The sequence below is a fragment of the Tauraco erythrolophus genome, chromosome 21, assembly GCF_009769465.1.
Source record: "Tauraco erythrolophus isolate bTauEry1 chromosome 21, bTauEry1.pri, whole genome shotgun sequence".
Taxonomy (NCBI): Eukaryota; Metazoa; Chordata; class Aves; order Musophagiformes; family Musophagidae; genus Tauraco; species Tauraco erythrolophus.
The window spans coordinates 11,176,128-11,203,356 of NC_141485.1; the positions used below are offsets into that span (position 1 = coordinate 11,176,128).

The window sequence follows — 27,229 nt, forward strand, 5'->3', positions numbered from 1 at the left end:
TGGGGTGTCCCCGCTTTAGGGGGACACTATAGGTTCTGGCTACACCCCTCTTCCCTGCAGAGGTGCCCCAGTCTCTTGATTTGGGGCTACTTTTTTCACTCAAACCAGTACGAGAGTGACTGTTTAGGAAGACAATTACCAGTCCAAAAAAAAAAAAAACCCACTGGGATGGGGGGTGCAGCTCTAAAGAGCACGGGGGGACCCCCCCCAAATCGCCTGGGGACACATCCATCATGCTGCCTGTGGGCACCCGCAGCTCCGGCTTTGGCATCGCGCCCACCTTGGTACGAGCGAGGAGCCCACCACTGCCTAAACCCGGGCTGGGGGTCAGACCCACGCCTCCTCGTCCTCCTCGGTCAGCCAGGCACCGCTGTCGGCCAGCGAGGCCTTGGCCCCGGGGGGGATCCTGCTGTGCTGGGGGGGCCCCGGCGGGCGCTGCTGGCCCCGGGGGGGCAGCAGGCGCTGCCCCAGGGGGGTGGGGATGCGCGAGGGGCGCTTGCCCGGCCTGTGGTCCCGCCGGGGACGTGCTTTGGGACGCAGCTTCAGCTTGTAGATGGAGGGCACGCGTTCGGGTTTCTTCAGGCACCGCCGGGGCTTGGGGACGCTGCTGGCCCTGGCCCCCTGCGGGGTATGGCCCCCCGCTCCCGGCTCTTCCGCCTCCCCCCTGGTCGGGAGGGCGGTGGGCTGCGGGGCAGCTCGCGAGGGCGTTTTGGGGACCCAGCTCCCCAGCGCCACGGGGCGCAGGGGCTGCCGTCTGCGGGAGAGCTCCTCCACCACCTTGCCGTAGCCGAGGGGTTGCGTGTGCCCCCAGCACTCCCGGAGCCCTTCACACCCCCCGCTGGGGCCACAGGCTCCCCCCGGTTCGTCCGCTGCCACTCTGGGGCCCTCAGCACCCCCAGCCTGTGGGCTGGTGGCCGGATGGCATCTCCGAGTCCCCTGGGGACCCCCCCCAGCAGTACAGGCCTTGCACCCGTTTGCAAAATGGGCTGGAGGGGTGGGGGACTGGCAGACAGCTGGGCTGGCTTTGATGGGGGGTTTAACGCTGCCGTCCTGTTTCGGAGGCTGGCTGGAGGAATTTCGGGGTGATGGCGGTTCACCCCGCCTAAGGGCTCCCCGGCTCCCTTCCCGTGGGCTTTTCTGTCTCCGTGAGTCCCCCCGAGTATCCCTGTGTGGGGAGGGCGCATAGACCTTGGTGGGACTGGGGGCACGGGGTGCTGCTGTGGCAGGAACCCCACTTCCCTGCTCCCTGGCAGCTGCCATGGATGATTTTCCTCCTTGAGTGCTTTTTGGAGATGCTGGTGTTCCCCGGGTGCTGGGTGCCATGGACCTGCCCTGTGCTGGTGTCACGGAGGTTTTCCTTGGGGTGCTCCCACGTGGTGTCTTGGGGGAGCTGTCCTGCGAACCGGGGGCCAGCCGGGAAGGGGTGGGTGCCCGGCCTGTCGCCCCACAGCCAGGGGAGCTGGGTCGAGTGGGTGGCACCGACGGTGGCGGCTGCCTGCCTGACGGGACAGCCAGTGGTTCCCGTGTCCTGCAGGGAGACAGAGAGTGGAGAGGGGCTGGGGACCCACTGCGTGTCCCCTCCATCCAGCCTGGCGCCGGGCAGCTCCAGAAAGGAGGGAAAAAAAATCGGGGATGGGAGAAAAACAGCTCTGAAACCCAGCGGTTTGGGGCACGAAGCATCTTTACGCCGCTCACCTGCCCGATGGCACCCTCCGGGGCTGCCCGGCGCCCGCTGGGCCACCCGAGCCCTGGGCTGCGCGGGGCTGGAGGCCGGGGGGGCCGCGGCCGCCCCAGCTGACGGGGGGCAGGGGGCTCTGCGAGCGGCTGACCAGCAGCGCGGGCCGGGGCTGGCCGCGGGCGGGGGTCTGGGGGGGTGGGCACAGCCGGATCTCATGCTGCACTTGCTGCTGCGGGCTCCTGGTTTTCCAGGCTTGTTTGTGGGCTGTGGGGGAAAGTAGGGGGGGCTCAGCACCCCTGGGTGCTGCAGTCCCCCCCTCCGGGTGCAGCCCACCCAGCCGTCGCTCAGCATCCAGCCCCCCCCCCACACCACCCGGGGCTGCTGGTGCAAACCTGCACTCGCTGCAAAAGGGGTTGGTTTTTTTTCGGGGTTCGGCTCCATCCCAAAGTCTGCCGTGACCTCTAGTGGCCACCAAAGCCAAAGGGAGTCCCGAAAAACCAGACATTCCCCAGCAACGAGGCGCCGCGGTGACGAAGCCCCCCCCGCAACTCCTGCGAACGGCCCCAGCAGCAGCGAGACCCACGGCGGACCCCCCCTCCCTCCCCCCCCCCCGGGTGTGGGGACTCACAGAGCGAGGTGCAGCGACACGGGTCGTGCTTGTCCAGGTAGTGCTCCAGCGTGTCCCAGCCGCCCCCGACCCGCACCATGATGTGCTCCCGCAGGATCTGAGGACAGGATCCCGCAGGATCTGTGCCGTGAGGCCCGGAGAGGTGCGCACCATGTCCCATGGGACACCCCCCCCCCACCTCTTTAAGCAGCCTGGGGTGATGTGCTGAGCCAGGCTTCGTTCTCCAGAGCCCTGGGCTTGCCCTAAGTGCCACCAGGGCTCCCAACGGGGCTCAGCTCCCACTACCATCCCAATGGACTTGTTTCATCACCCCAAGGATGGTGGGGAGCCTTTTGGGAAAGCCCCTCTCCACCACCATGCGCTGAGCAGGGCTGAGCCCTTCGGGAAGACAGGCTTAGGGATGGATCTAGGCAGGGACAGAGCATCCCCGTGTTCCCATTGCTGGGTAAGACATGGCTCTGGCTCGGCGTGGGATGGCTGGGTTTGTCCCAGACACGTGGGTGGTTACTTCCATGCAAACACGTCCTGCAGGGCGGAGCTTCCCTGCTTTGGGGATAATGGTCAAAAACCCCACATTGGCCCCATTTGGGGGATGGGTTATGGAAGAGGCTTCATGGGAGCAGAGCAGGATTCCTGGTGCTTGTGCCCCAAAGCACAGGGTGAAGTGGACTCACCCGGACAAAGATGAGGGTGTCAGAGTCACCCACGCGGTATTTCCCTTCGGATATCTTGATCATGGGGAACTGGACGGGGCAGGTACAGCGGCTCACCAGGTGCTGGACCTGTGGGCAGCAGGGATGGGCCCTCACTAGGGCTCCTGGAAAGGGTGATGGGGTGGCCATCCCCATCCTCATCTCCATCCCCATCCCACTCCATGCCCCTCCGTACCATCTGGTCGAGGTTGTGGAGGTCCCGGAGTTTCCTGGGGGGCCAGGGCAGGGGGGTGTCCGTGGGTGGCAGGTCCAGCTCCTGGCGGAGCTCTTCCTCGATCTCCTCCTCCATCTGCACGAGGGTCGGGGCACGCATGCCGAAGCGGGCAGCGCGGCGCGCCAGCTCCAGCAGGCACAGGACAAAGTTCTTCTCGTTCTTCCTCAGCACCAGGTCCTCCGTCTCGAACATCAGGACATCTGGGGCAGGGCAAGGGTGGCCTGAGCCAGGGTGGGCACGTGGGGCTGGGGACGAAGGGGCCAGGGGGCACAGGCAGAGTCAAAACCCGCCTGAAGGGATCTTATTCCCTGGAGCCATCCCACTGGGAATCTCGTTGGATCCAGCAAAGGTTGGGATAAATTGACAGAGGAAGAGCCTTCCCCTTGAGTATCTACAGGCAAAGGCTCTACAGCTGTTTCATGGCATCCCAAACCACAAACCCCTGTGGTGGGTGCTCTGAGGATGTGTCACTCCATGCCCATGCCCTTCCCGGGCATCCACTGGTGGTGGGGACAGGGTGACAGACCCTTTGCTCAGAGCCAGCACTGGTCCTGATGTCCTTGATCATGCCATACATGGCAGAGCCACGGTGCCGCACACACCCTTTCCATTGCACTCCCCCTGGCACATGTTTGCACCCGAACGAACATGCCCGCCACGTGCCAGCACCCTGCAAAACTGCTGCCGAGCCTGGAGGAGCTTGTGCAAGAAATCCCAGCTCAGGAATTTCTTGTGTTTGCCGTGCTGCCCGATGCCAGCGTGGCACCAGCTTTGGGGGACCCACAGGAAAGCACCCGGAGTGATGCCAGGAGCAGCTGGAGGGGTCTTACCTTTAATATCCATCTCCTTCCTGCACCACTGGATGAAGTTGGAGATGTTGTCCCTGGCCTGGAAGGTGCCCGGCTGTGCCGCGAGGTTGCAGGCGACGCCGGCAGTAGGCAGGTGGAGGTGGCAGGCCACGCCGGGGCAGCTGCGGGCAAACTCCCCAGCTACGTGGGTGATGTTGTTGGCGTGGGAACAGAGCACAGCCCCCGTCTCCAGCACCTCCACGAAGGTGCCCACCTCGATGTCCAGGTCATACAGCTCCTTCAACCACTCAGCCAAGTCCTCCTTCATGGCGTAGAGGTACTGCTCGCTGGACCGGTAGGGACGGATGCTCCGCACTGCAGCACCCGGCGTCCCCCACATTTTGCCATAAGGCTGAGAGGAGACCGAGGGAAAGGGGTGATGGGGACACAGGGCCCTGCCCTGGACTGTGTTCCCAACCCACCTCCCCAGCAGCCACACTCACCCGGTGCCACTTGCTCTCTGCCACCCGGGAGGTGACACCGTCCTCCTGTGGTGCCAGGAGCCCTTCTCAGGGTCAAGGGCTGTAATGCAGCGTGGGGTAAGGAAATCACCCTCCTGGGCAGTGGGTGTTTTGTTTCCTTCCCAAGTACTGTTCCCTTCTCCTTGGTGACAAGGGACAGGCTGCAGACACTCCCCGTTAACCCTTCAGTGCCTGCTCCTCTGCCCGGAGCCCTGCTCCTTCTTTGCCAGCCCGTCCGGGTGGATTTTCTCCGAGGTCTCCAGCTCCAGGGCAGGAGGGGGTTAGAGAGCAGCTCTTAGAACCTCAAGTTGCTCACAACCCCAAAAGAGGGGAGATTTGCCCCCTCCCCACCACCCCTACACCCACGTCCACTGCAGGTGGGGTGACCTGGGGGCCCTACAAGATGCATCTTCAGGGCTTGGTTCCACTGAATCAATAGCCCTGAGGCAGCCACATTTTTGCACCCATTTTACAGGCTCAGATGCACTGCTGAGATGCCACTGCATGCTGTTGCAAGCCCAAACATGCTGTGGCAAGGAGCCCACCCAAGCAACAAAGCCCCAGCATGGGTGACCCTGAGCACAGCTCCCACCTCCCTGGCTGGGGGGGCCCAGAAGGATGGAGAGAGGCTGACCTCCATGCAGGTGTGGTGTGAGGACCTCCGAACACATCATGGGGTGATGATCAGACCGGTCCCTCCACACTCCTCCTGCCCTCCACACACCCAGCCCGGGGCACAGCGGCACAAGGAGCTGGAAACCCAAATCCCGAGGCAAGATCTTCCCAAAGCCATATGGATTGGGGCAGAGATCCCTCAGAGACAGCTGGTCCTGATGGTGGCTGGACTCTCAACCTCCTCCACTCAACCATCCCATGGTGTTTCTGTGCAACCTGGAAATGTCCCAGTGGAAAGAGCCAGAGGAGGAGGAAGAGGCTGAAAAGCTACAAGAGGCAGAGGGTAGCGACAGAGATGCCACTGCACCAGCTTGCTCTGTGCTTTCCACCCAGATGTGGAGCAAGGGGCTGGTCTGAGGGCTGAGCAGCCCCAAGGAGTCCCTGGACTCCCATGCTCTGCCCCGCCGGCTCCCCATCCACCCCCACAGCCCCAGGGCAGTGCTCCCAAGGAAATACCCCCGTGCTGATGGCAAGCATCTTCACTCACTCTCATCCTTTCATTTCATCTCCTGGTAAAAATGCCAGTGGCTGCTCATGTTTGAGTGTAAATCCCTACGCTTTAACGGAGGGGTCTCATCCCCTCCAAAGGTTGGGGGTCAGAGCAGGTCCCCACAAGGACCCTACTCCCCAGGAGATCCCTTCCCTCGAGGGCTCGTACCACCCCTTAGTGGTGAACTAAGCTGAGCTCCTCCATGGATGGCGTGACTCCAGGAGCTGGGGCTTTAAGAAAAGACCTACATGGGTGAGTGGGCACTGCTGGGAATCCGAAGCGGGTCAGAGCCTCTCCCCCAGCCCAGGGCTCCCAGAGCTGCCCCAGCACCCAGGTATTTCTGAAAAAAAAAAAAACAAACTTCCCAGGGATGTGCCCACTCTTGGGACTGAACTGGGGTCTCTCATGAGCTTGGAGCCTTCTTGCTGTGTCAGGGGACCCCTGCGTCCTCTCCCTGCAGCCAGATGCTGGTGCTCACTGCAGATCACGGCTGGATCAGCCGGTCTCACTCTGGGGGAGGAAATTCAAGAATTCCAGCTATTCCCCAGGCTGGGGAATGCGCAGCAGGCTGGCCGGAGGAGTCTGTGCTGGCATGGCCTGCCAGGGAGCCCAGCAGGAGAAAAGGACCCTTGTGAGGCAGGATTTTCAGCCACAGCACCCAGTGGGGCCGGTCGCATGGCTCAGGGGGTGAGTCTGTCTCCCTCGGGCCCCCCCAAATGTGCAGGGTGCGGGTGATGCAGCACAGTCACCCCATCTCTGCCAGCAACGTCGTGCTGAGCCCCAGCCCGGGCAGCATCGCTCGTGACCCCAAGGCATCCCGACAGCACACAGCCCCGGCAAGGCAAACACACCGTGGCAAATGAGGGAGGAAAAGGAAAATCCAAAAACAGGAGAGGATTTGAGGTTGTCCTGTCCTCAGCCTCCGGTCCCACAGCGGAAGGGGCGCCCAGCTCTCTCCTAAGGGGACACAAAAGGGGATGATGATCTGCTGTTTCTCTGCAGAGCTGCAGGTGTGGAGTACCCCTGGGCTATCGATGGACCCATAAATCCTCCAAAAAGCAATACATGGACCAGCCATCACACTCTTCTGACCCTTCTCAGTGCCCAGAGCAGACATCTCAACAGCAAGACCTTGTCCAGCACCAGCCTTTCCTTCCCCCATCACCCTCTTCAATCCCTCATCACCCCCATCAATCTCCCATCACCCCATCAATCCCCCCCATCATCCCCCATCAATCCATCAATCTCCCATCACCCCCTATAAATCCCCCATCACCCCATCAATCCCCCATCCCCGACGGACAGCGCAGGCAGGACACCCCGGCGTGTCGCGGCACGAGGCAAGGCAAAGAGGAGAGCAGGGAAGGTTTCAGGGTGCTCCCTGTCTCACGGGAGGCAAGGACCCCCATCGGTTGTGACTTACGCTCACGCTGGGAGAAAAAAACTATTAACACATCCCAAGGTGTGGAGAAATCCTCAGGAATTTGGGATGAAGCAGGGAAGAGTGTTTCCGCGTTTTCATCACCATCAGTGAGTTTTCAGTGGGATCCATCCCCGCACTCGATCCAGCAAGCCTAAAAGCTGAGGCCAGATTCACCAACACCCACTCCAGCCCCAAACACACACACATCACAAATACAGCCCTTTCAGGAAACAGGAGATTGGCTTTAAAAAAAAAATACAAAAAACATGACATGAAACCAAGCAGAAATCCCAACGCCGCATATCCAGAGGTTCATTTCATTTGCCATCAGGTCTCCAAGCCCTTGGGACCCCCTGGAAGTGCTGCCACCTTATTATCATCCCATTCAAAATAAAAATGACGTGGCCCCGTCTCTTTGGCAACATTCAAAGTCCCCTGAGATTTCAAGCCGGGAGCAGATGAAGTGTCTGTGTCTGTGCAGGAACGGCTCATTCACAAATATCACGGAAAACGGACAGAACCGCTGGGATCTGCTCTCTGTCCTGTCAAACCCACGTCTCAGCCTGCACCTGGCAGTTCCGAATGCCCTCAGGAAGTACCAGCCCTGGCACCCAGCCGGGGGTGAGCCCAGCTCCCGCCTTCTCCATGGGGAAGGTCTTGGGGGGGGGGGGGCAAGGGTGAATGGAGGATGGTGTGCTAAAGGAAAGAGTCCTCGAGGCTGCTGGCATCGGCAGGGCACCGCGGCAGGGCACCGCGGCACAGCACCATGGCACAGCACCGCAGCATGGCAGGACTGGCTGCAGCCTGGTGCCGAAGCCATCAACCCAGATCAGGGCACCCAGCACCAGGCTGAGTCCTGGGAGACTCAGCGAAGCAGCAGACCACCCATTTATGATGCCAGCATGGTGAAAATCCCCAAAATCTCTCCAGTCCAAGGAGATTTTAAGAAAGCCAAGCCCTGTCCTGCTCAGCGCCCGCAGCCGGCGTTCGCTGCCACCAGACTCAAGCGTCGGGGACCCGGCGCTCTGCCACCGGCTGCGGGTGACGATGGGCCCTTGCAGATGTGACCCATGGCTCGGTGCCCAGGAGCCAGCGGCGTTTCCAGGTGGGGATCCTGCTTTGGGAATGGAATGAAGACTATGCAGCCGAGGTGTCCCCGTGAGCCTGCATGCACGGACATGTCCATCTGCCCTACTCACCCTCTCGTTTTCTCCTCCTCCCCTCCAGTAATTTTTCAACACAGCTCATCCAACTGCGGCAGAGGGGCACAGGACTCAAAAAATACATCGACCCCCATCTCTTGCAGAGACAGAGTAGAGGACAGATGCTTTTTCTGTGCATGAGAAAGGCTGCCAGGTGAGCACAACCCTTATTAGACACCGGAGAACCCACCCACCATCCCAAACCCATCAGAGAGCCAAGCTGCAATGCTCCTGCTGCCTTGGAGCTGCGCAGCGACACAGTCAGCAGCTCAGCGCTACCTCCCTCCTTCCCAAAGAGGCTCCTACACCAAGACCCTCTGCTTTCTCCCCAGAAAATCCCCCCCGGTGTTGGTGTCTCCAGCTGGTGCCTCACCCAAGAGCTGGGACATGACGGCAGCCCAGAAAAGCTCCTCGAGGTGCCGACCCTCCATTCCTGGGGCAAGGGAGGGGGCAAAGCTCAACACAGACCCGTATTTTTGTCCAAAAGTCTCTTTTCTTTTTGTTTTCCCCGGGGAACGCTCTCAGTCTCTTGTTGAACACCACCCAAGCCCCAACCCAAGCCACGGTGAAGCATTTCTCCGCCTGACTGCAGGAGAATGGCAGCTAAAGGATCAACAACCCCCGGTCCTGCTTTGCAAAAAAGTGCGTAACGATATCCTGACCGTTAACAGAAACGGGTGTCTTTGCAGTCTCCATGGCTTATACCGTTTTTTGTGGTCTTTTTTTTTTAAAAATATCATGTCCCAAAGTTTCCAGCCCACCTGCCTGGGCTGCTGGCTGCCCCATCTCGGTAGCACCCGCTGCGCCGGGGCATCGCTCCGCCGTCCCACAGCTCTAGCCGTCCCTGCCAGTCCCTGCCCAGCCATGCCCGGACAGGAATCCAGCATCAAATAAAGAGGGATCAGGGCAGCGGTGAGCAAGGTGGGGTTCAGCCCCCTCCCTGTTTCATCCCAGCATGGTCTGCTCTAAAGAGGACTTGCCCACTGTTTGCATCCCAGCAGCCCATCCAGGGCAACTGGGTGGCCCATTTGCCGGTGGCCACCACTCGCAGCTTCGCCCGGTCGAATTGCCAGTACTGGTCATCGCGAAAGAAGTAGACGAAGCCGTCGCGGTGGGTGAGGGCGCCCGCCGTGCCGGGGGGCAAACCCTCCCAGTCCCGCAGGCTGCGGGGGTAGTAGGGCTCCACGTCGAGGGTCTCCTCGCTCACCACGAAGTACTTGGGTCCTTTGAAGAGGACCAGGCGCCGGAGCTGCTGGAAGTAGAGTGCCGTGTCGGGGTGCCGCGGGAGGCCGCGGGCGCTGCATTTCTGAGGGAAACCTGCCTCCAAGGTGGAGCCCGCGTAGCACCAGCATCGGCCGCCTGGGAAGAGCCAGGGAGACGGGTTAGAGCCCACCCCGACGGGGTCCACCGCAGGACCGGCTCCAGGAGACGCAGAAGGACTCGGCCACGGGGCCAGCCTCGCAGCCTGAGACATGCGTCTGTGACACCCACCCCACTGGTGACCCAACTGCCACCACCGCAGGGCTGCCCCACAGACCAGGCTGGGGGGGAAACTGAGGCACAGTAGCTCAGGGGCTTGAAGGCATGGAAAGGGACTACCAGGGACAGAGTGAGGCCACCATACCGCCTGCTAGCCCCGTGCTGCTTCCCTGCAAACCTCCCCTCTGTTCCGGCACGGTGAGTGGGACAGACGGACCCAAACCCCTCCAGGGCCAGCACAGCCAAGACCGGCACTGCAGCAGCAACCGGGACCAAGCACTCAGCTGTCCCTGCAGAGCCCTGTCCCCACCAAACAGGCAGACAAAAGCCCCTTTCTGCTCGCAAGCCACGGCTTGACCCTGCCCCGGGGAGGGAGGGAGGGAGAGGCTGAGAGCCGGGGACGCAGAGGGGCTCTTGGCTCTCACCCAGCCGGAGCAACAAAGCCCCTTTCTGCGGAGCCGGCGGTGGGTTTCCATTAAAAGTTGGGCTGACCCCAGCAGCCGAGCTGCCTGGTTTGACCCTTCCCTACTTGTCCGGCTGTGGCGTGCCACTGGGCAGCTGGCGGGTGGCTTCGCAGCTCCCCGGGCATCTCAGCCCCCGGCACAGCGCAGGGAACCGCGCGCGCCGTGAAAACACGGCGCTCAGCTCAGCTCCCCTGCGGATGCGCGTCTTCGGGGTGCGCTTCTCTCCCAAGGACCCCAAAGGGTTTGATGAATCTGGGTTTATTTTCATACACAGCTGAGTGCTGCTCTCCTGGATGGGCTGATGGGGAAACTGAGGCACGAGGAGGTGAAGCGGGCTGTCGGGGCAATACGGCCAAGGCCATATGTTTAATCTATGGCCAGCACCGAGCCCAGGACTCCTGCGGGATTTACAGCACCTGGAGCCCAGCAATGCCCCAGCTCTGCTGGGAGGGGACCAGTGGGACAGGACAGGGGACGTGGGCAGGAGAAAGTGCTCCAGCCCTACTGGCCAGCAGGCAGGAGTGGCAGCAGCCCCGAGGGGAGCCAGTGCCTCACCTACCTTTGAAGAAGTAAAACTTGCCGCTGAGCGGGGACCAGGCGCAGGCGTCGATGCCAGCGGGGAGGCCAGGCCAGCGCGAATGCAGGGGCCGCGGGTCGCTGGCATTGCCGCTTGCCGGCACCACCCAGTAGTGGCTGCCCTTGAAGATGTAGAGGTTGTGATCCACGTCTGTAGGGTACAGGGAGGAGCGAGGGGGGGTCCCAGGTGAGAAACTTCATCCCACTTCCCAGCCACCACTCCCCAGTTCCCCTCCCCGCACAGATCTGTGGTCCTTTGGAGACGCTCCGGTTTTGGAGGCTCCCTCCTGCCTTTCCAGCTGCCCCCTCAGCTTTCACAATTCATTGCCTCTGCTCCAGCCTGGAGATAAAAGCTGACCACAGCTCCCTCTCAAGGCTTGTCTTTCACGGTTGAGCTCCTGCAGCAAAGAAGCCGTGCCACAGCCCAAGTTTTGGGATGTTTCCCCCTCTCCTAACACATCGAGCCATCGCCATGTCCCCACGACGCGCTTCACTCTGCGGCAGTGATGTGCATCAGTGATGCCACTAGCTCCGGGAGCACATACAGGGCTGTGGACCAGCCAAACCCACCTTTCCCACCACTGGAGCTGATCAGAGCAAGGGCAAGGGGTAGGGGCACATGTTTTGGGAGAGGGCTGCACCATCCAACACCCACCAGCAGTTATGGCGTCGAAGAAGGAGTGGCAGTAATAAGTGCTGAGGCTCCTCTGCTGCTGGTCCCCACCGTAAAGGTCCGTGCTCCAGGCCTGGAAGTGAGTGAAGACCTTTCCCGGGAGCTGGACAGCCGAGCCCTTGGAGGGCTTCCCTGGGATGGAGCAAGGGGTGGTGAGTCACGGAGAAGGGGAGGGGAAATGGGGCATGAGCACAGGGCTGGGGAGTCGTCCCAGGGCTTCAAATATTCCTTGTCCCACTCTCTGGTTCCTGTCCCCCTCTATAAGGTGGTGGCAAAGACCCCTTGGTACCTCCCAAAAAACATGCACCAGCTTTTCCCTGGTTGCAAACAAGCAGGCAGCAAATCCCACCTGCCCTGCCCTGGAGGACCTAGTACCCATCCCACATGCCCTGTCCCATCTTCCTCCCCAGCCACAAAGGGATGGGGCCCATCCCCACCCTGCACCTTGCATGTCGTCCTCTCCCCTTGCAGGGACCTGCTCCCATCCCTGCTCCTCGCTCTCCATCCCTGGAAACAACCCTGGAGAAACCAAGGGACACCCGGGGAAGCCAAGCTCACCATACAAGTTCTGGATGGCCAAGATGTCATCCCAGTTGAGGACAAAATCCTTGCTGAGCTTCTTGTAGTAGGGAGACATCAGGGCGCTCTTGACGGGGGAGTGCTCCAGCCCCAGCGTGTGGCCGACCTCGTGTGCCACCACGATGAAGAGGTTGCGCCCTTTGCCGCTGCGCAGGGACCAGCGCTCGGCGCTGTCGAAGTGGGCTTCCCCGCGCCGGGGGAAGAAGGCATGAGCCAGGGCACCTCCTGGGGACACGAGAGACGTCAGGGACCGTAGGGCAGGAGAGGACCTTAGCTGCAAGGTGAGGGGTTGGGGCGGGCACGCAGCTCTGGTTTGCTGAAATACGCGTCGATTTTAGCTCTTTAGGGGAAAGAACAGCAGCTTCCCGTGACTATTTGGCAGCCCAAATGAGTTCTGCTCATGGGGTTGATCTGCTCTGTGGTTTATGAGTTCGGTTTCTTGCCCCGGGCTCGGGCTGGGGACTGAAGCCACCGTGGTGACCCAGTGGGCAAAGGCTCAAGAAGAGAGAAAGACTGAGAGCAGAAAGGCTCAGGAACGAGCTCGGGTTTGGAGGACGCGGTCAGGGTGGGGAGACCTCCTTGAAGGCCACTGGCATGATCCGAGAAGGAGCATCTCAACTGCCTTGCTAGCAGACCCCAGTTGCAGAGCTGGGAGCAAGGACCCCAAATCAGAAAGCAAAGTGGTGCAAAATGGGAGGTGTCCATGGTTGGAGGGACTGCCAGGGCAGAGCCTCGCCTCCATCACCCTCAGCCCATGGCCACCCCAGCCCTCCTCCCCGCCGAGGAAGAGCCCACGTTGTAAAGGAGAAGCTTACGAGGGGGAAGCGACCAGCACCTGGTCCATCGAAGGCGTTGTTGAGTCCATCGTTGTGATCTCCATGGAAGAAGGTCAGGCGGATGTCGGCCGGGCCGTCCCGGGCCTCCCAGAACACCAGTGAGGACACGTTGCTCCAGAGTTCGAAGGCGGCTTTCACAGCCAGGCGCACCTCGTGCTGCGGCAGGTAGGAGGGCCAGTTCACCACGCGGTAGGTCAGGTGCCGCTTGTACCATCTCCCGCCTGCAAGACGGGCAAGCTCAGCACGACAGTGGGGACTTGGACTTGTTCTTCCACCTGAGGGCCGCCCAGGGAGAGGAAAGGGTCCTGGTGCTGGGCAATGCCATGGCCTTCCCAAGCTGAAAGTCAACCCAGGTGTCCCACCAGCAGCCTTGGCACCCTGCACCAGCAGCAGGATCTGACCCATGAAATCCCTCTGAAGGTGCCACCACTAGATCCCAGCCAGAGTTCCCAAGGCTGGAGCTGCAACCAAACCCTAAGAGAGGGGCCAAAACCTGTTTGAGAAGTTGGGGCACCCGGTTTGAACCTCTCCCTTGCCTCGCCATGCTTTCCAGTGCCAAATCCAACACAGGTCCCTGACCTGCAGGTCTCCTGCCCCATGGCCCAGAAGAAGATGCAGCCCAAGGGCTAGCTTTCAGGGAGAGAAAGCAAAGCCACCTCAGAAAACAAGTTGCCCAAAGGCAAAAAGAGTGGGAAAGGCTCTGGGCAGCACCTTGGGGGCACAACAGGATTGTGGGGATGGGGGATGTGGGATTGCAGCCTGGTTAAGGCAGGTTTGCTGGGAGCTGGGCACCAGCCAGCAGGGAAAAAAAGAGCCGATCGTCAAGGGGAGAACAGTCAGGTTTGAAATGCATCCCAGGAAGGAACGGTGCCGACCGCCGTAACAGCGGATGCTGATCCCCATCCCATCCCCAGAGACACCCAGGGCTTCATCCAGCCGGTGGTGAGAGCAGGCAGGGAGGGAACGTGCCAGTTTCTGTCGGGGGGAGCTGCAGCTTCTTTTTCCTCCTGTACGTGTCATTTGAACGCAGCAGACACGGAGCCAGGACAGGGCAATGAGGCCAGCTCCCCAGTGGTCGGGGCTGTATTTTTTTTTTTTTTCACATTTTCTAAGGACACCCCGACCATTTCTACCTGCAGCTGTCATTGCCGGGGAGCTCAGCCAGGGATATCGCAGCAGGGACAAACCACTGCTCACCATTCATTTTAAAAGCATCATTTTACCATCACCGAGGATCTGACTGCCCGTGGGGTCCTTAAAAGCTCTGTCCTTTCAGGGGAGACACAGCCTCAGCGCCACCAGGGCAGACGGTGACAATGACACAGAGGACAAGCCCCTGAGATTCCCCCTTGAGCTCCCGCCCCCGCTCCCACCAGGCAGGGGTGCAAAGATGTGTGTTCCCGCAGCTGCTGCACAGCATTGCTGCCTCCTCCTCCTCCTCTTCCTCCTTGGCAGCTGTGGGGACCCCAGGGCCCCAGGATCACACCTGGCTGGAGGCATCCGGGAGCGGGAGAGAAGCCACAGGGACACGCTGAGAAGATGCAGGTGCCAGAGGCGTGGGAGCACCAACAGACCTCCAGCATCTGCTCCAGATGTGTGGGGAAATGGGGGTACCGGAGCCAGCAGCACGCCGGGGCTCGCTGCTGCGGGTCTGCGCCAAGCCGCTCGGCAAAGCTGGCGGACATCCCATCCCAGCTCACCCACCCCGGCCACGGGGACAAGCCCCACCAGTTCTGCTTCCTTCCCCCTGGTTTCTGAGCAGCCCATGGCAGGAGAATCGGTCCCCCCTGCTTGTCAGTGTGACAAGAGCCTCCGACTGAAGCGGGACGTGGCTGCGCTTCCCAGCGCCCAGGACAAACCCTGCATGGCAGAGGCTAAACACCCACCCGGGTGGCTGCGGCCCCGAGGTAAAGCCCCAGCAAACCACCCTTCCCTCCAGGGAGGCAGAGCATCCCCCAGCAGAGGAGGGTGGGTGGCTCCAGTGGACACGGCTGGGCAAGGAGAAAGCAGCCGGCTCTCGGGAAAGGCGGGCTGGGCACCGCACACTGCCATCGAGGCCGGGACAGTCGCAGGCAGGAAGGTCCCCAAGGGGAGATCCAGGATGCTGCTGGCCGACACGCCGTCTGGCTGAGGACCTGCTGGTCAGCACAGCTTCCGGCCAGCTCCGCCGGCTGCCAAAGCCCAGCAAGGTGGCTAGAAGAAGGTCCTCTTCCCAGCGCCTTCCACTGCAGACCTCGATTTCCAAACCCAGTCCCTTTCCAGAGGCAAACAGGACCTGTGCCCAAACCTTCCCACAGAGCAGAAGGCCCTGGGCTTCGACTGCAGAGGGGAGGTTTTGTTTAGGGGCGCAGAGAGGGGCGGATGTGCCGGACCCTATCCCGCACAGGGAGCCAACCTCCACCGCTGGGCTGGGACCCACCCTGGGGGCAGCCGGAGGGACAGACGGACGGACACCCAGCCCTGCGCCAGCCACCGCTGCCAGGCTAACCCAAGCTGGGAGCCAAAGCCCAACCGGAGTTGGCTTTTGCCCACATGCCAGGGTATGAGGGTTGCCCGAAGCTGGTGGGATGATGGCCATGGACGCGGCGGCTGCCGGGCAAAACTCCTGATGGGAGAGGGGCGGGTAACAAAGCACTTTGCTGGCTCAGCTGCAGCGGTTTCCTGCTTCAAGTCAGATAAACAGGCAACTTAGCACAAAGCCTCTGGCCTTCCTGGTGGGTGCCACCCCCTCCCTCCCCTCCAGCCAGCAGGCACGGATATGGCGTTGCTCCCATCCCCGCTGCCTGCTGGCGCTGCCGCCAGCTGCGCCCCTGCTCGCTGCCATGGGGATCTGCCGGCACCAGACCACCAGAGCGATAACCAGCACTGCTCAGAGCCCTTCCCTACCTGGGCTTGGAGCTACTGGATGTCTCTTGCCACCCACCCCTGGACCGCGATCCCCAAAAAGGAGCCCCACGAGCTGCTCCTGTTTGCTCATCTCCTGCTGCACGCCCTTCCTGGCTCTGCCGTGTTGCCATCCTGCCTGGGGCACGGCAAACCCTCTGCTCCGGATGGCACCCACCGGGGCCGTGCTTCGTGTCAGGGTTGTGGAAGGAAAGTCAGAGGTAGGAGGGGGATGACCGGGGGCTGTCTCCTGGGGCCATCCATCGCCAGCCCTGCCAGATGCAGAGGCAGCCTGACACGGCGCAGAGCCCGTTCTTAATCTCGCCTTCGTTTTTCCCATGTCCTAAGCGCAGCTGGTCCCAGCCCTCTTGCTCTCTAGGAATCCAGTTACTCATCCGCAAGCTCATGAGAGATGAGAGGCCCAATCCTGGACACAGGAGCAAGAGAAGTTGCTCGGAGCAGAGTTAAAGCCCTTAAGGTGGGTGAAACATCTTGCTGTGGCCAGGCAGCCCAGTGCCAGCAGGTTTTGTGGTTACTGCTGGGTGACTAACACACATTAGACTCCCAAAGCTCAGCAGAGCCTCGTTGCCTGCCAGCCCCTGCCCTCCGGATTGTGCCACCACGGCTGTGCCCGGGGCCATGGTGACATGATACCTCCTTGGGAAATGTCCCAGCTCCCTCAACAGCAGTAAAATTACCCCGGAGAGCTGAATTTCCCCGTGAGTGGCAGCTGCATCTCTCAAATCATTGCTGACATCAAGCCATATAGAACAACTAAAACCAAAGAAGTTTAAAAATAAAAGCGGTGCAAAGCCCAGGCAAGTCCCAGAATGGATGGTGTGCCAGCAGGGCTGCACCCCCCAGCCATGGCAGCATCTCCAGAAATCCAGTCACAGAATGGAAAAGTCGGACTCCCAGCCCTCCAGAAACCCAAACCCCACCAGAACCCGCGACGCCAGCACTCACCGTGCTGCGCAGTGCGCCTGTGACGCCGGGCGGCAGATGCCCGGTGTGCCCAGGCAGCGCGGCTCTCCCCATCGCCCGTGCCGCACCGCGGCAGAGCCATCTGATGAAGTGTGGGGGCATCTAGGACCCCGCTGGGCGGGAGGTGTGTCACCCTCTGGAAGTCCCTGGAAAAGGAAGGGAGACGTCAGTGCCCACAGCCGGACTCCCTCGGGGATTTCGGTTACGGTTGTGCCAGGTGTTTGACCCCAGCCAGGGTTTTCACCCAACGAGCTTCATGGCCCACCACGGGGAGTGCACCTGAGTGATAGTGCAAGAATTTGGCCCTGCAACCACACGTGAGTGGTGAGCCACCTCCTAGCAGGGCAAGAAATAGACAGGGGAGCCTAAAAACCACCTTTTCCAGTTTTTAACCCCAGCTGCTTGACTTTGCACTTGACTTCGCACGGGGTCAGGCAAGGGATGCTCCCAGAGCCAACGCGATCTCCTTCGGAGAAGCCAGAGCCGGGGCTGCCGGCTCAGCCCGCTGGCACCTCCCAGCCATCCCCAACCTCGGCCCCCCCACGGATACTGTACGGGGAGCGCCGGGCCATAAAAGGCAAATCCAGCAGCGCAGCGAGGCGCTGGGCTGCCGGCAGCTGGCATCCAGCTGCGGGAGCTGGGTACGGAACCGGCGTTTCCAAAAAGGATGGGTTGTGCTTTACCATCGGACCGTGCCAGAGAGACACCCCCCACCCCCGGCTGCAAAAAGACCCCCCGAGCACGGGCAGCACCCACGCAGCCGGAGTCGCCGCGTTTCTTCTGCGGGTTGAAACGAAAGGCTCGTACCTCACCGCCTGCGCGAACTCGGCGCGGCTGTGCGCGCCGGCCCCCGGCTCGCCGAAGTAGCCATATTTCTCCAGGAACAGCTGCAAGAAGAGACATGGGAGAAGCACAGCTCAGACCACAGGCGGGCGGTTGCACGTGGGGGCTTGGGAGGAGGGGTGGGAAAACATGGGAAACAGCGCTGCAAACCCAGGCTGTGACGAAATGCCCGGTTACTCTTCCCCCGAGACCCCCGCACCCCAAGCAGCCGCACCCCCTGCGGGTGCCAGGCCGATCCGATCCCCACGTCTGCACTACGGGACCTGGAAAAACCTGGACTAAGCCCATTGTTTTGGATGGCTCTCAGGTTTTTTTGGCTATGACACGGCAGAGGCGTAGGAGGAAATATTGCTATCAAGGGCTCAAAAACCCTGCTGCCGTGTCGTCCACAGGCAGAGCCTCCCAAACCCACTCTAATCACCTCGGATGGATCAAGACAATGATTAAAATAAAGGAGAAAGTGCTGAGGACACGAGCGGGGTGGGGTGAGACGGGGTCAGGCTGCAGCCTCCCCCCCATCCTCACGCAGGATGTGCTGCTGCAAAGCGGAGACGCTCCGGGGGCCATCTGCTCTGCCAAACCATTCTTCTCCTTATCGGCCATTTACATGGAGGGAGGTTGTTGCTCTGAACTTGTTCCAACACATCCATCGCACGTTAAAGACAATAACTGGCTTCCCCCTGCCCAGCCACACCACCAGCTTTCGGAGAAGCGAACAGCCGCCGTGGCAGGAACCCCCCGCACCCGCCTTCCCCGCCGCCGGGGATGTCTGCAGGAGGCAAACCAACCCCCCAGCATCCTGTTAGCGCAACAGAATCGGAGTGAGAAGCAATGAGGGATAAAAAGTGAAAGCGGCTGCTTGTTTTCCCACATCCCAAAGGAGAGGTGGGCTGAGCACCAGAGATGCCATGGGCTGCGCAGGGACAGCATGGCTGCTGCCGCTGGGAAAACTGGGGCTTTTAAAGCCTCTTCCCTGCCTGCTCATGGCTTGGTGCTAACCTGCACTTGAAGCTACTCCTCCACCATGCCCCCGCTTCCCGGGGGTCGTCTGGCGAGGCTGGACATGGCAGCCCTGGGGCCTCTCCCTCATCTCCTCCTGCCCAAATCCTCCACTTGCTGTTAACAGTCATCCCCACGTCATCCCCACGTCATCCCCAGACACGTCACCCTCCGCACCCACCACCCCCGCTGCGGGCAGGGCAGGCAGCTTCCATGCTCTCTGCCTCTTCCTCATCCCTTCTCAAGCCCCCCTACCCCCTTCCCAGACAATTTTTTTACATTGAGGGTGGTGAGGCACTGGCACAGTTTGCCCAGAGAAGCTGTGGCTGCCCCATGCCTGGAAGTGTTCCAGGCCAGGTTGGATGAGGCTTTGGGCAACCTGGTGTAGTGGAGGGTGTCCCTGCCCATGGCAGGGGGGTTGGAACTGGATGGTCTTGAAGGTCCCTTCCAACCCAAACCATACCATGATTCTATGATTCCTTTACATCCCTTCTACCTGGAGGATCCCCGTTCAGCTGCAGCACAGCAAGGACTGGCACAGCTTCCTGCCGGGACATGCTCTTCACCCAGCCCCAGCCAAAAAATTTGGTGGTGTTTCCCACTGAACACTCTTCCCAGCTTGGCTACTTTGGCCAGAGGTCACAGCATCTTGTAGCAGCATCGGGCTCCAGCAATAAGAGCCTGACCGTGGCCAGAGTCACCCAGACTTGGCACACCCGGTCCTCGTGAGTCAGGATAAATCAGATGTGAGTAAGAGCCACGTCAGTGGGTGAGAGCATCGGCTTGTTCACCAGCACCTCTGCCCAGGGATGGACCATACAGCCGGGACATGCCACCTGCCCAGCCATACAGGGATAACTCCCCCCGTTACACGGGTACCAGGAGGCAAAATACTGCAGCAACTCGGGACACTCATGCAGGGAGGGAGAACACAGGGATAGAGGAGCCTGCCGGGACGGGGCAGCAGGGAGGTTTGGTAGCCCCGAGAGGAGAAGGTGCCTGGCCCTCTTTCTCTGCAGTTGTGCTTTTGTAAAGTTCTCCTCCAGAATTAGGAAATCACTAGCTACATGTATGGATGGGGGTGATAATCCCCAGCGGTTACGTCACCACAGATAAACGTGAGCTATAAAGCACCCAGACAGAAAGTCCTGGGTCTCAAATCATGGCACAGTCTAAACCTTTTCTACCACAATGTTTACTTTTTCACTCAGCATCTGAAACATAACAATTTGAAGCCAGTTCCTGTCCTGTAACCTAACACAACCCCATTCTTAAAGCTGGAAAATGTTTTTTCCCCACCATGATCTCACGAAGGCTTGAAACCCCATTGGACAAGCCAGGGCGCATGGCAAAAAAGCAACAGCTCCACAGCAGCTGCTCTTGAATGGCACCAAAACGTGCAAAGGCCACTGGCTTTATTATTCCTGCCCAGATCTCCTTGAGCTTTGCAAGTCCAACCAAAGCGGCACCTTCCCCGTAGTTTCTGGCCCGTGCTCGCCGGGGTTCTCGCACACAGACACTGGCTCTCAGGCTGTGAAACCACCAGGAGAAATTTTATGTTTTCTAGACACAGTTATTGTGAGCTCCAGATGATGTTAGTCCTGGAAATGTAGAGCTACAGGAGAGGGATGAGCTGATCCTCCACTGTACGAGGTATTTATCACACAGCAGAGCACATAAAGTCCCCAGGGACTTTTCAGGGCGACAGAGGAACCCAAGAGCCCTGTGACACGGTGTCCTCTGCCCAAACCTGCACTCAAGACCCCCCTCAGCTCTGCCTGTGCCTTGCACACCCCCAGAGAGCAGCCAGGCTCTGGTAGGGCTGGGTGGAAGCTGGCACCAGCCCGTTAAACCTCTCCAGAGGCTGCAATGCAAAGCCTGGCCGTGCTGGGACAATCCCCTTCCTCCTGCCCCAGACAGGGAAATGCTCTTTTCCATACAATGGGACAAGAAAACCAGCAGGAAATCAAGAGCTAAGCATTAATATGAAATATGCCTGGCTCCCTGTCTGCAGGAGGGAGGGAGAAGAGGAAAAGTCCGGCGGCCTGGGAGTCAGTGCTGGGGCACAAAATCCTTTGGGGTGCAGCAGGGACAGTGGGAAGGTGGTTTGGGCGAGATGGAGGGACCCTTCCCATCTCAGGGCTGTGCCCAGGGCTGGTCACAAACCTGGAAATCATCTCTGCTGAGAGCTAAAGCCAAGGAAACACCTCGCTCTCGACCGCAGGCATCCCAGGTGGAAGATGGCCAACAGCAAATACAATTAGACCTCCCTCCCTGGAAACTGGGATAACACGAGGGCAGAGGCAGCAGGCTCCGGTCCCGCCTGCCCTCCCCTCCAGACACTCAGCTTCTGGCACCTTTCCTCCAGCTCAGTGTCAGAGAAGCCTCCCGTTGGGCTCCCGTTGGCCGTGGTCCCTTCTGCTCCGCCTGGATACAAACCCCGTGTCTCCCCGCTCCATCCCCCGGCAGCGGAGGGAGCGACCCCCATCCTGCCGAAGGATGGGCAGGTGCTTCGGCTGCGGTCACGGAGGATGCCGGCCACAAGCTGCACCTCCAAGGTCTTTTGGGTTTAATCAGGAGACAAGAGCAGCCTGGCAAGCCAGCCCAGGTGGGTGTTCAGCCCCGGTGCCCAGCAGCCCCAGGCTCCATCCCACATCATTTCACCGCCGAGGTGGACACAGTGGAAGCCACAGCTCCTGTTTTTCAGCCTCAGTTTCCCCCCACAGCACAGACACAAGGGGAGCTGACCCCCAGGACGGACAAGCATGGTTGGGCACGGCCGCGGAAGGAGCAGCGGCTCCTTCTGCCCAGGTGCTGCCTTCGGAAGATGTCAAGACATTTAAAAACGTTCACTTCTTCCCGCTCTCCCAAGCTACATTCCTGCCTGCAGTTGCAAACCCTCAGGCAGAGCCCTGGTGTCTCTTTGGTTTAAGTGTGTGTACAAGTATCTATATAAATATTACACATATAGACACAGGAGAAGGGAGATCAGCGAGCGCAGAGCTTGATTGTCCTCCCGCTGAAAAGACAGCGACCACCCAGCTAATTCTGTACGTGAACGACGGAGGCTGGTTAAACCCCAAGCCCTGCCGGGTTGCTGCGATGCTCCCCCCGCTCTGCCTAATCCTGTCCCGAAGGAATCTCCTCTCCCACCTGCCCCTCCTGAAAATCTACTTCGGAAATTATCTACTTGCCACTGAAGATGTGGAGCTGGGGACATGCTGTGCCCAGCGGCTTTTAAGCTCCTTTAGTTTCCACACTCCAGCAAGTCCGGCTGGCTCTCTGCCTCCCCGTCCGCCTGGACAGGAGGGATGCTACGGGACAGGAACCACAAACATCGCATCGCTCGAATGAAAACGCACCGTGAAACACACTGGGCTCGGGGTTACCTGCCTGCAGGGCTGGCAGCTCGCGCTGTGTGTGCTGAATGCAGGAATATCTTACCACTAGGATTCACCCCCGCCTTTGAAACCAGCTGGCAGCTTTGCCCTGGCATCCCATGCCCTGGGCAGCGATGGGCTGGTCCATCCAGCCACAGCTCTGGCAGCACCCGGGCTACCGGATCGCGACCCAAAGCACTTGGGGAAGACAAGGGAAAACCCCGCGTTTGGGCAAACCTTCCCCTGCGAATACCAGAGCGGTCGACAAACCAGTTCGGTCACGCAGACTGGGGATGCTTTCGTGCCTAAGGAGAGTGAGGAACGAGACGCTTGGTCTTCATCCTCCATCGGGATGGGAAGCGGGGGAAGGCGACGTGCCCGCTCTGGCCCCTCGCCCGGCGGGCGTTACTCGCCGTAACCAGTGGGGATGGTTCGAGGGGAGAGTGGGGAAGAAAGCGGGGCTGTTCACGCCGCGGTGACTCACGGGGCTGTTCCTCGCACCGGGGGATCGCCGGGTGCCCTGCGACCGCTCGCCACATCCCCGCTACCGGCAGCGACTCCGAGCCGCGATCCCCTGGGTTTTACAGCCTCTTCCCAGCCACGCAGAGCCCAGCAGTGCCTCGCAGGGGTGAGGGCACCTGAGTAATTCCTGCTCCTCTCCCCCACTCCTTGCATTGCCCTGCTTATGGCTGAACGGCAGGAATTTTTTCCCAGGAAGAAGGTTTTTTTCCTCTTCAATCAGAGGGAAAACCTGGAGGGTCCCTTTCAGCAAGAGCACCCGGGGGTCCCAGCTGAGCCCCGAGCCCCACCACATGCTGGGTGGTACCCGAAGACCCTCACTCCAGTCAGGCTGCGCTCAGCATCCAGCATCCCAACTGGCTGCCTGCTCCGTAAAGGAGTTTATCCGGACACTAGAGTGTTTCTGAGCACAAATCAGGCTCAGAGCCTACGCTAAATGTGAGCCCTTGGGTTTCTCAGGGGGGAAAAGTCAGAGGCCACCTGCCCCTGCAAGGGAGAAGAAGGGCAGAATAGGAAAAAAAAGGGTTTTAAAAAACCTGAAACGAGAATGTCTTGGTCCCTTAGTCTCGCTTTCCGTTTCCATTCCCTGCTTTTCTCAAATTTCTGACCAATTTTTCTTCTCGTTGCAACAGACCCGTAGCTTCACACGCAAATTGCCACGGGGGCTTTACTGTCCTTTGTCCTTGGCACCCCCAGCACTCGGCCACGCTCTTCGCTCCCAACACGGGGTGAGGTCTCACGTGCCACGTGTTCTACACATTCCCCCAGGATCAGGGAGCCTCGGGCATTACCCAACCGCTGTCCTGAGCACAACCCAGGCAGAAACCAGGTCTGCCAAACTATGCCATCTACCCTTGGGCCTTCTCCTATCTAGACTCCGCAGATAAGATGATTTAACATACAAATGTTTCAAACTAAATGTCTAAACTTGTGTTCTTTTTTTTTTTCATGGAGCTGCAATTGACACAAACGCAGTGAAAACAAAGGCACAAGCCAGGGAAATAACACAACTGGACATTTTCGCAGACTTTCACATCTAAGTTTACACAACCCGTCGTTGCTCACTGGCTATTTTAAAAGCAATAAAAAGCGCTTTAGAAGCAAAACCTGGCAGGGGTCTGAAAGCCACGAGTAACTAGAACTACTTGGTGTTATGTGAGAGTTTCAGTTTCCTCTTAAAAGCAAAATTAACTGCTCAGTTTATTTAGACAAACTTGCTTGGCCCAGTCTCTGCATGTTTCCGTCACATATCACAGAATCACAGAATCCCAGAATGTCAGGGATGGAAGGGACCTCAAAGGATCATCTAGTCCAATCCCCCTGCCTGAGCAGGACCACCTAGATCAGATCACACAAGAACGCGTCCAGGCGGGTTTTGAACATCTCCAGAGAAGGAGACTCCACAGCCTCTCTGGGCAGCCTGTTCCAGTGTTCTGTTACCCTTACTGGGAAGAAGTTCTTCCTCATGTTTAAGCGGAACCTCCTATGTTCCAGCTTATATCCATTTCCCTTTGTCCTATCATTGGATGCCACTGAGAAGAGCCTGGCTCCGTCCTCATGACAGTTGCCCTTTACATATTTATAAACGTTATTACATATTTATAAACATTAAACATATTATAAACATTATATTGTCCCAAAGTCCCTGGCCAGCATAGCACACCGCACTGGGGAAACCGAGGCAGGGAGACAGGAATGTCACTTGCCCAGCGCCTCTTGCCTGGGATCTGCCACGATCCCGGGATCTGTTCTAGGGCCTCAAGGGAAAAGTTCTCAGAATCACCAGTGAGGAATCAGAAGTCAGACCGGACCTTTTAAAGATCTCACCCCCAGTGAGTTGGTTTTCTTTTTAAAGTTAATTTTAAATGATTGGTGTTCTGGACATTAAGAACTTTGCAGATTTACTTTTCTCCAGGTGGCACAAAGGGCTGGGCTGAGGTTCATGCACACTAGGACACGTATAAATCACCTCTTCAAAACAGCATCTCCCTGCATTAGAAGCCTGCACATTAAAACAAGCCTCCAAGCATTTATGTGCACTTTTCATTTTAGAGCATGTGAAAAATCCCAGTTAATCCACCAGGACTTGCTGGGGTTTTAAAATCAAGTGTCTGTGCAAACATACACCAGATCAATACCTAAACAAGAAAAAAAATCCCCAACACGCACCTTTGTTCACCAGCCAAACCTCATACCTCGTCCTCCCAAAACAAGCAGAACGGAAGGCAGCCCGGCATGACAATGACATGGGGACAAACAGAAGAAATCCAAACAGAGGCGATGGGGACAGGATGGGTGAGAGGCAGGGGAGGGGAAAGAGCAGCTTTTGTCCCATGGGAGATGGGAAGGGCTCCTGGTGCAAGACTTAGGCCAGGTTGGATGAGGCTTTGGGCAACCTGGTGTAGTGGAGGGTGTCCCTGCCCATGGCAGGGGAGTTGGAACTGGGTGATCTTTGAGGTCCCTTCCAGCCCAAACCGTTCTGTGATTCCATTGTTGTCAGAGCTGTACGGAAGGGTGGGTTTGCAGATGTACATCACCTGTGGGCACACACCGCGCACATGGGCACACACACCTTGGCGTTCCAAGCACGAACCTACAGCACAGGCCCATCTCTAGCAGGCCCGGCCGTACGCCAGCACCGCACACGCATCCCCGGCACGGACACAGCACCAGCACACACGGGCACTAAGCTGTGGCTGGCACACACACGTCCGTGGCACGCAGGGCTCACCCTCGTCATCCATGGGGACACGCATGAGCCACAGACATGTCTTGAGCATCCATGGCACAGCTCTAGCATGGGATGCACGTGTGTTGGGCACACATGGGCATGCACCTATGGTGTGAAAGCACCTCAGGCGCACCTATAGCACGGGCACCCCTACGGCCCGAGCACACCTACGGCGAGGGCACCCCCGGGGCACTCGCACCCCTCCGGCCGGGCGCAGGACAGCGGGGGGCAGCTCCCGCCCCCCCCCCCCCCCCCCCCCCCCCCCCCCGCACCGGTACCGGTCCTACCTCCGCCTCCCGCCGCTGGCGAGCGACCGGTCCGGGCTGCGCCGCCGCCAGCAGCCCCAGCGCCAGCGCGGCCCGCAGCGCCCCGCCCGCCCGCGCTCCCATCCCGGCTCCGCTCCGCTCGGCACCGGCCCCGGCCCCGGCCCCGGCTCGCCTCTCCCCGCCCCGGCCCCGGGGGCGGCCCCGACCCGCCCCGGCCCCGGCCGAGGGCTGGGCTCCGCCGGCGGCAGCGAGCGGCGGGTGCTCCCCCGCACGGAGCGCCCGGCGCCCGCCCGGTGCTGGCAGCGCCCCCCAGCCCTGGGGCCACCCGCTCCCGCATGGGAGAGATCACCCCTTGAGCATCCCCCTTCCCCAGCAGGGCCGTGCCCCTTCCCACCACATCCCTGTCCCGCACACACACGTACACACGCAGCTGTGCCACTGGGGCACATTTCCCTGGGATGTCTCAGGCCACCGCAGCCCCATCTGCACCCCACACCCTGGGGAAAGGCTGGCAGAGCTGCCCCTGGGACTCACCTTGCTCTCTCCAACGTAGCATCGAGGATGGATCCTTCCCCTTCCCTTGGTCTCCTCTGCACAGCGTCTCTGCTCCACTCCCAGGCCCACCGGGCATCACCAGATCACCCCGGCTATGGCAGAGTGGGATGCACGTGGTGGCCACGTCAGGATGCGTCCCGCTGCGGGTGCCGTCTCTCCGGGCTGGATGGGGAACAGAGCATGGGTGGGGTAGGGTACTGGGACAAACCTCCTCCCGCTAGCTGGGCAGCCAGGCTTGGGCTCTGCCCAAGCAGAGGGAAAGACAAGGAAAGACAAGGTGAGGGAAAGACAAGGAGAAAGCAAGTCCAGTTTTTCATAAACCTGCGCTCACCGTTGGTCCAGACCATGCGATGCAGAATGGATGAGGGCTTGGACACAGGGGCTCCTGCTCTGACAGTGGCCAGCACTAGCCACAAGCACAGCATCGCAGGAGGCCGGACAAGCAACACTGCCCCTCTCCAGGGGTCTGGTAAACAACCCCATGAGTAAGCAGGGCACACTTGCAAGCTTCACAAAAAAAACCCACTCATGGTTGTTGGTTTGCACTGTTTCTGCTTAAATTTCCCTCCTAGGCACAGGACTTGGTCACCCAGGGACAGCGAGGGGCTGCTCACCAGCCAAGGCAACGTGCCACACACGCGTCAGCGCTGCAGCAGTCCTGCAACTCGTACCCAGCTGATGGTCGCGTGGTTACCAGCAACAAGTCAACAGCTCTGTCTACTCCCTGCAGTATTTTGTTTGTTTTGTTTTAATTTCACTAAAGCAAAAGGATGTTTTGATTCTGCTTTGGTTTAGGGGAGGGGGAAAATAGGATGTGACATATCTGCTTTTGTTTTCACGCCAGCTTCAACCACACACCTATTTTAAATCTGACAGGCCTCTTCCTCTTCTTTTTAATCATGCCAAAATCTGAAGTTACAGGAGCATCTGTTGAGTGCAGCTTGAAGAGATCGGCAGGGATCCTGTAACGTGTTGCTCTTCAGCTGGGCAGGGATTAGCACGTAGGGAAGGCAAGAGGGACTGGAAGGACAGCGGGAGCGACCCGCGTAACAGGGTAAAATAAGGAAGTCGCTGAGACACGGCGAGAAAAATACAAATGGAAGAAACGAAGAAGGTTGCGGCTGGGCCAG

At 59.7% G+C, this 27,229-nt stretch overlaps 2 protein-coding genes across 3 annotated transcripts; both read right to left on the bottom strand.

Moving 5' to 3' along the window:
* Nucleotides 1-327: 327 nt before the first annotated feature.
* GAS2L2 (growth arrest specific 2 like 2) lies at nucleotides 328-4,735 on the bottom strand. Of its 2 annotated transcripts, XM_086624838.1 has the most exons (8): nucleotides 4,528-4,735; nucleotides 4,064-4,447; nucleotides 3,195-3,433; nucleotides 2,981-3,088; nucleotides 2,307-2,403; nucleotides 1,696-1,942; nucleotides 1,400-1,528; nucleotides 328-1,357 (listed from the first exon to the last, which is right to left on the bottom strand). In XM_086624838.1, the coding sequence occupies exons 2-8, from the start codon at nucleotides 4,419-4,421 to the stop codon at nucleotides 328-330; spliced, it is 2,208 nt and encodes a 735-aa protein (XP_086480964.1). In that variant the 5' UTR covers nucleotides 4,422-4,447; nucleotides 4,528-4,735. The 2 variants fall into 2 exon arrangements, with proteins under 2 accessions (XP_086480964.1, XP_086480962.1); XM_086624836.1 differs by lacking the exon at nucleotides 4,528-4,735 and having other exon boundaries at nucleotides 328-1,495; nucleotides 4,064-4,421.
* A 4,525-nt stretch (nucleotides 4,736-9,260) lies between these two features.
* On the bottom strand, nucleotides 9,261-25,667 carry MMP28 (matrix metallopeptidase 28). The gene is made up of 8 exons (XM_086624895.1): nucleotides 25,566-25,667; nucleotides 17,614-17,693; nucleotides 16,789-16,952; nucleotides 12,939-13,160; nucleotides 12,083-12,328; nucleotides 11,507-11,656; nucleotides 10,835-11,002; nucleotides 9,261-9,691 (listed from the first exon to the last, which is right to left on the bottom strand). The coding sequence occupies exons 1-8, from the start codon at nucleotides 25,665-25,667 to the stop codon at nucleotides 9,261-9,263; spliced, it is 1,563 nt and encodes a 520-aa protein (XP_086481021.1).
* Between the last annotated feature and the right edge of the window lie 1,562 nt (nucleotides 25,668-27,229).

Coding starts and splice junctions, on each gene's coding strand:
- GAS2L2 (XM_086624836.1), bottom strand. CDS start 4,421: ATGTGGGGGACGCCGGGTGCTGCAGTGCGGAGCATCCGTCCCTACCGG. Junction 3,434..4,063: donor GAAGGAGATGGATATTAAAG/GTAAGACCCCTC, acceptor GCCCTGCCCCAG/ATGTCCTGATGTTCGAGACG. Junction 2,404..2,980: donor ACACCCTCATCTTTGTCCGG/GTGAGTCCACTT, acceptor TCCTGTCCTCAG/ATCCTGCGGGAGCACATCAT.
- MMP28 (XM_086624895.1), bottom strand. CDS start 25,667: ATGGGAGCGCGGGCGGGCGGGGCGCTGCGGGCCGCGCTGGCGCTGGGG. Junction 13,161..16,788: donor CAGGCGCACTGCGCAGCACG/GTGAGTGCTGGC, acceptor CCCGTCTTGCAG/GCGGGAGATGGTACAAGCGG. Junction 11,657..12,082: donor GGCCATCCAGAACTTGTATG/GTGAGCTTGGCT, acceptor GCTCCATCCCAG/GGAAGCCCTCCAAGGGCTCG.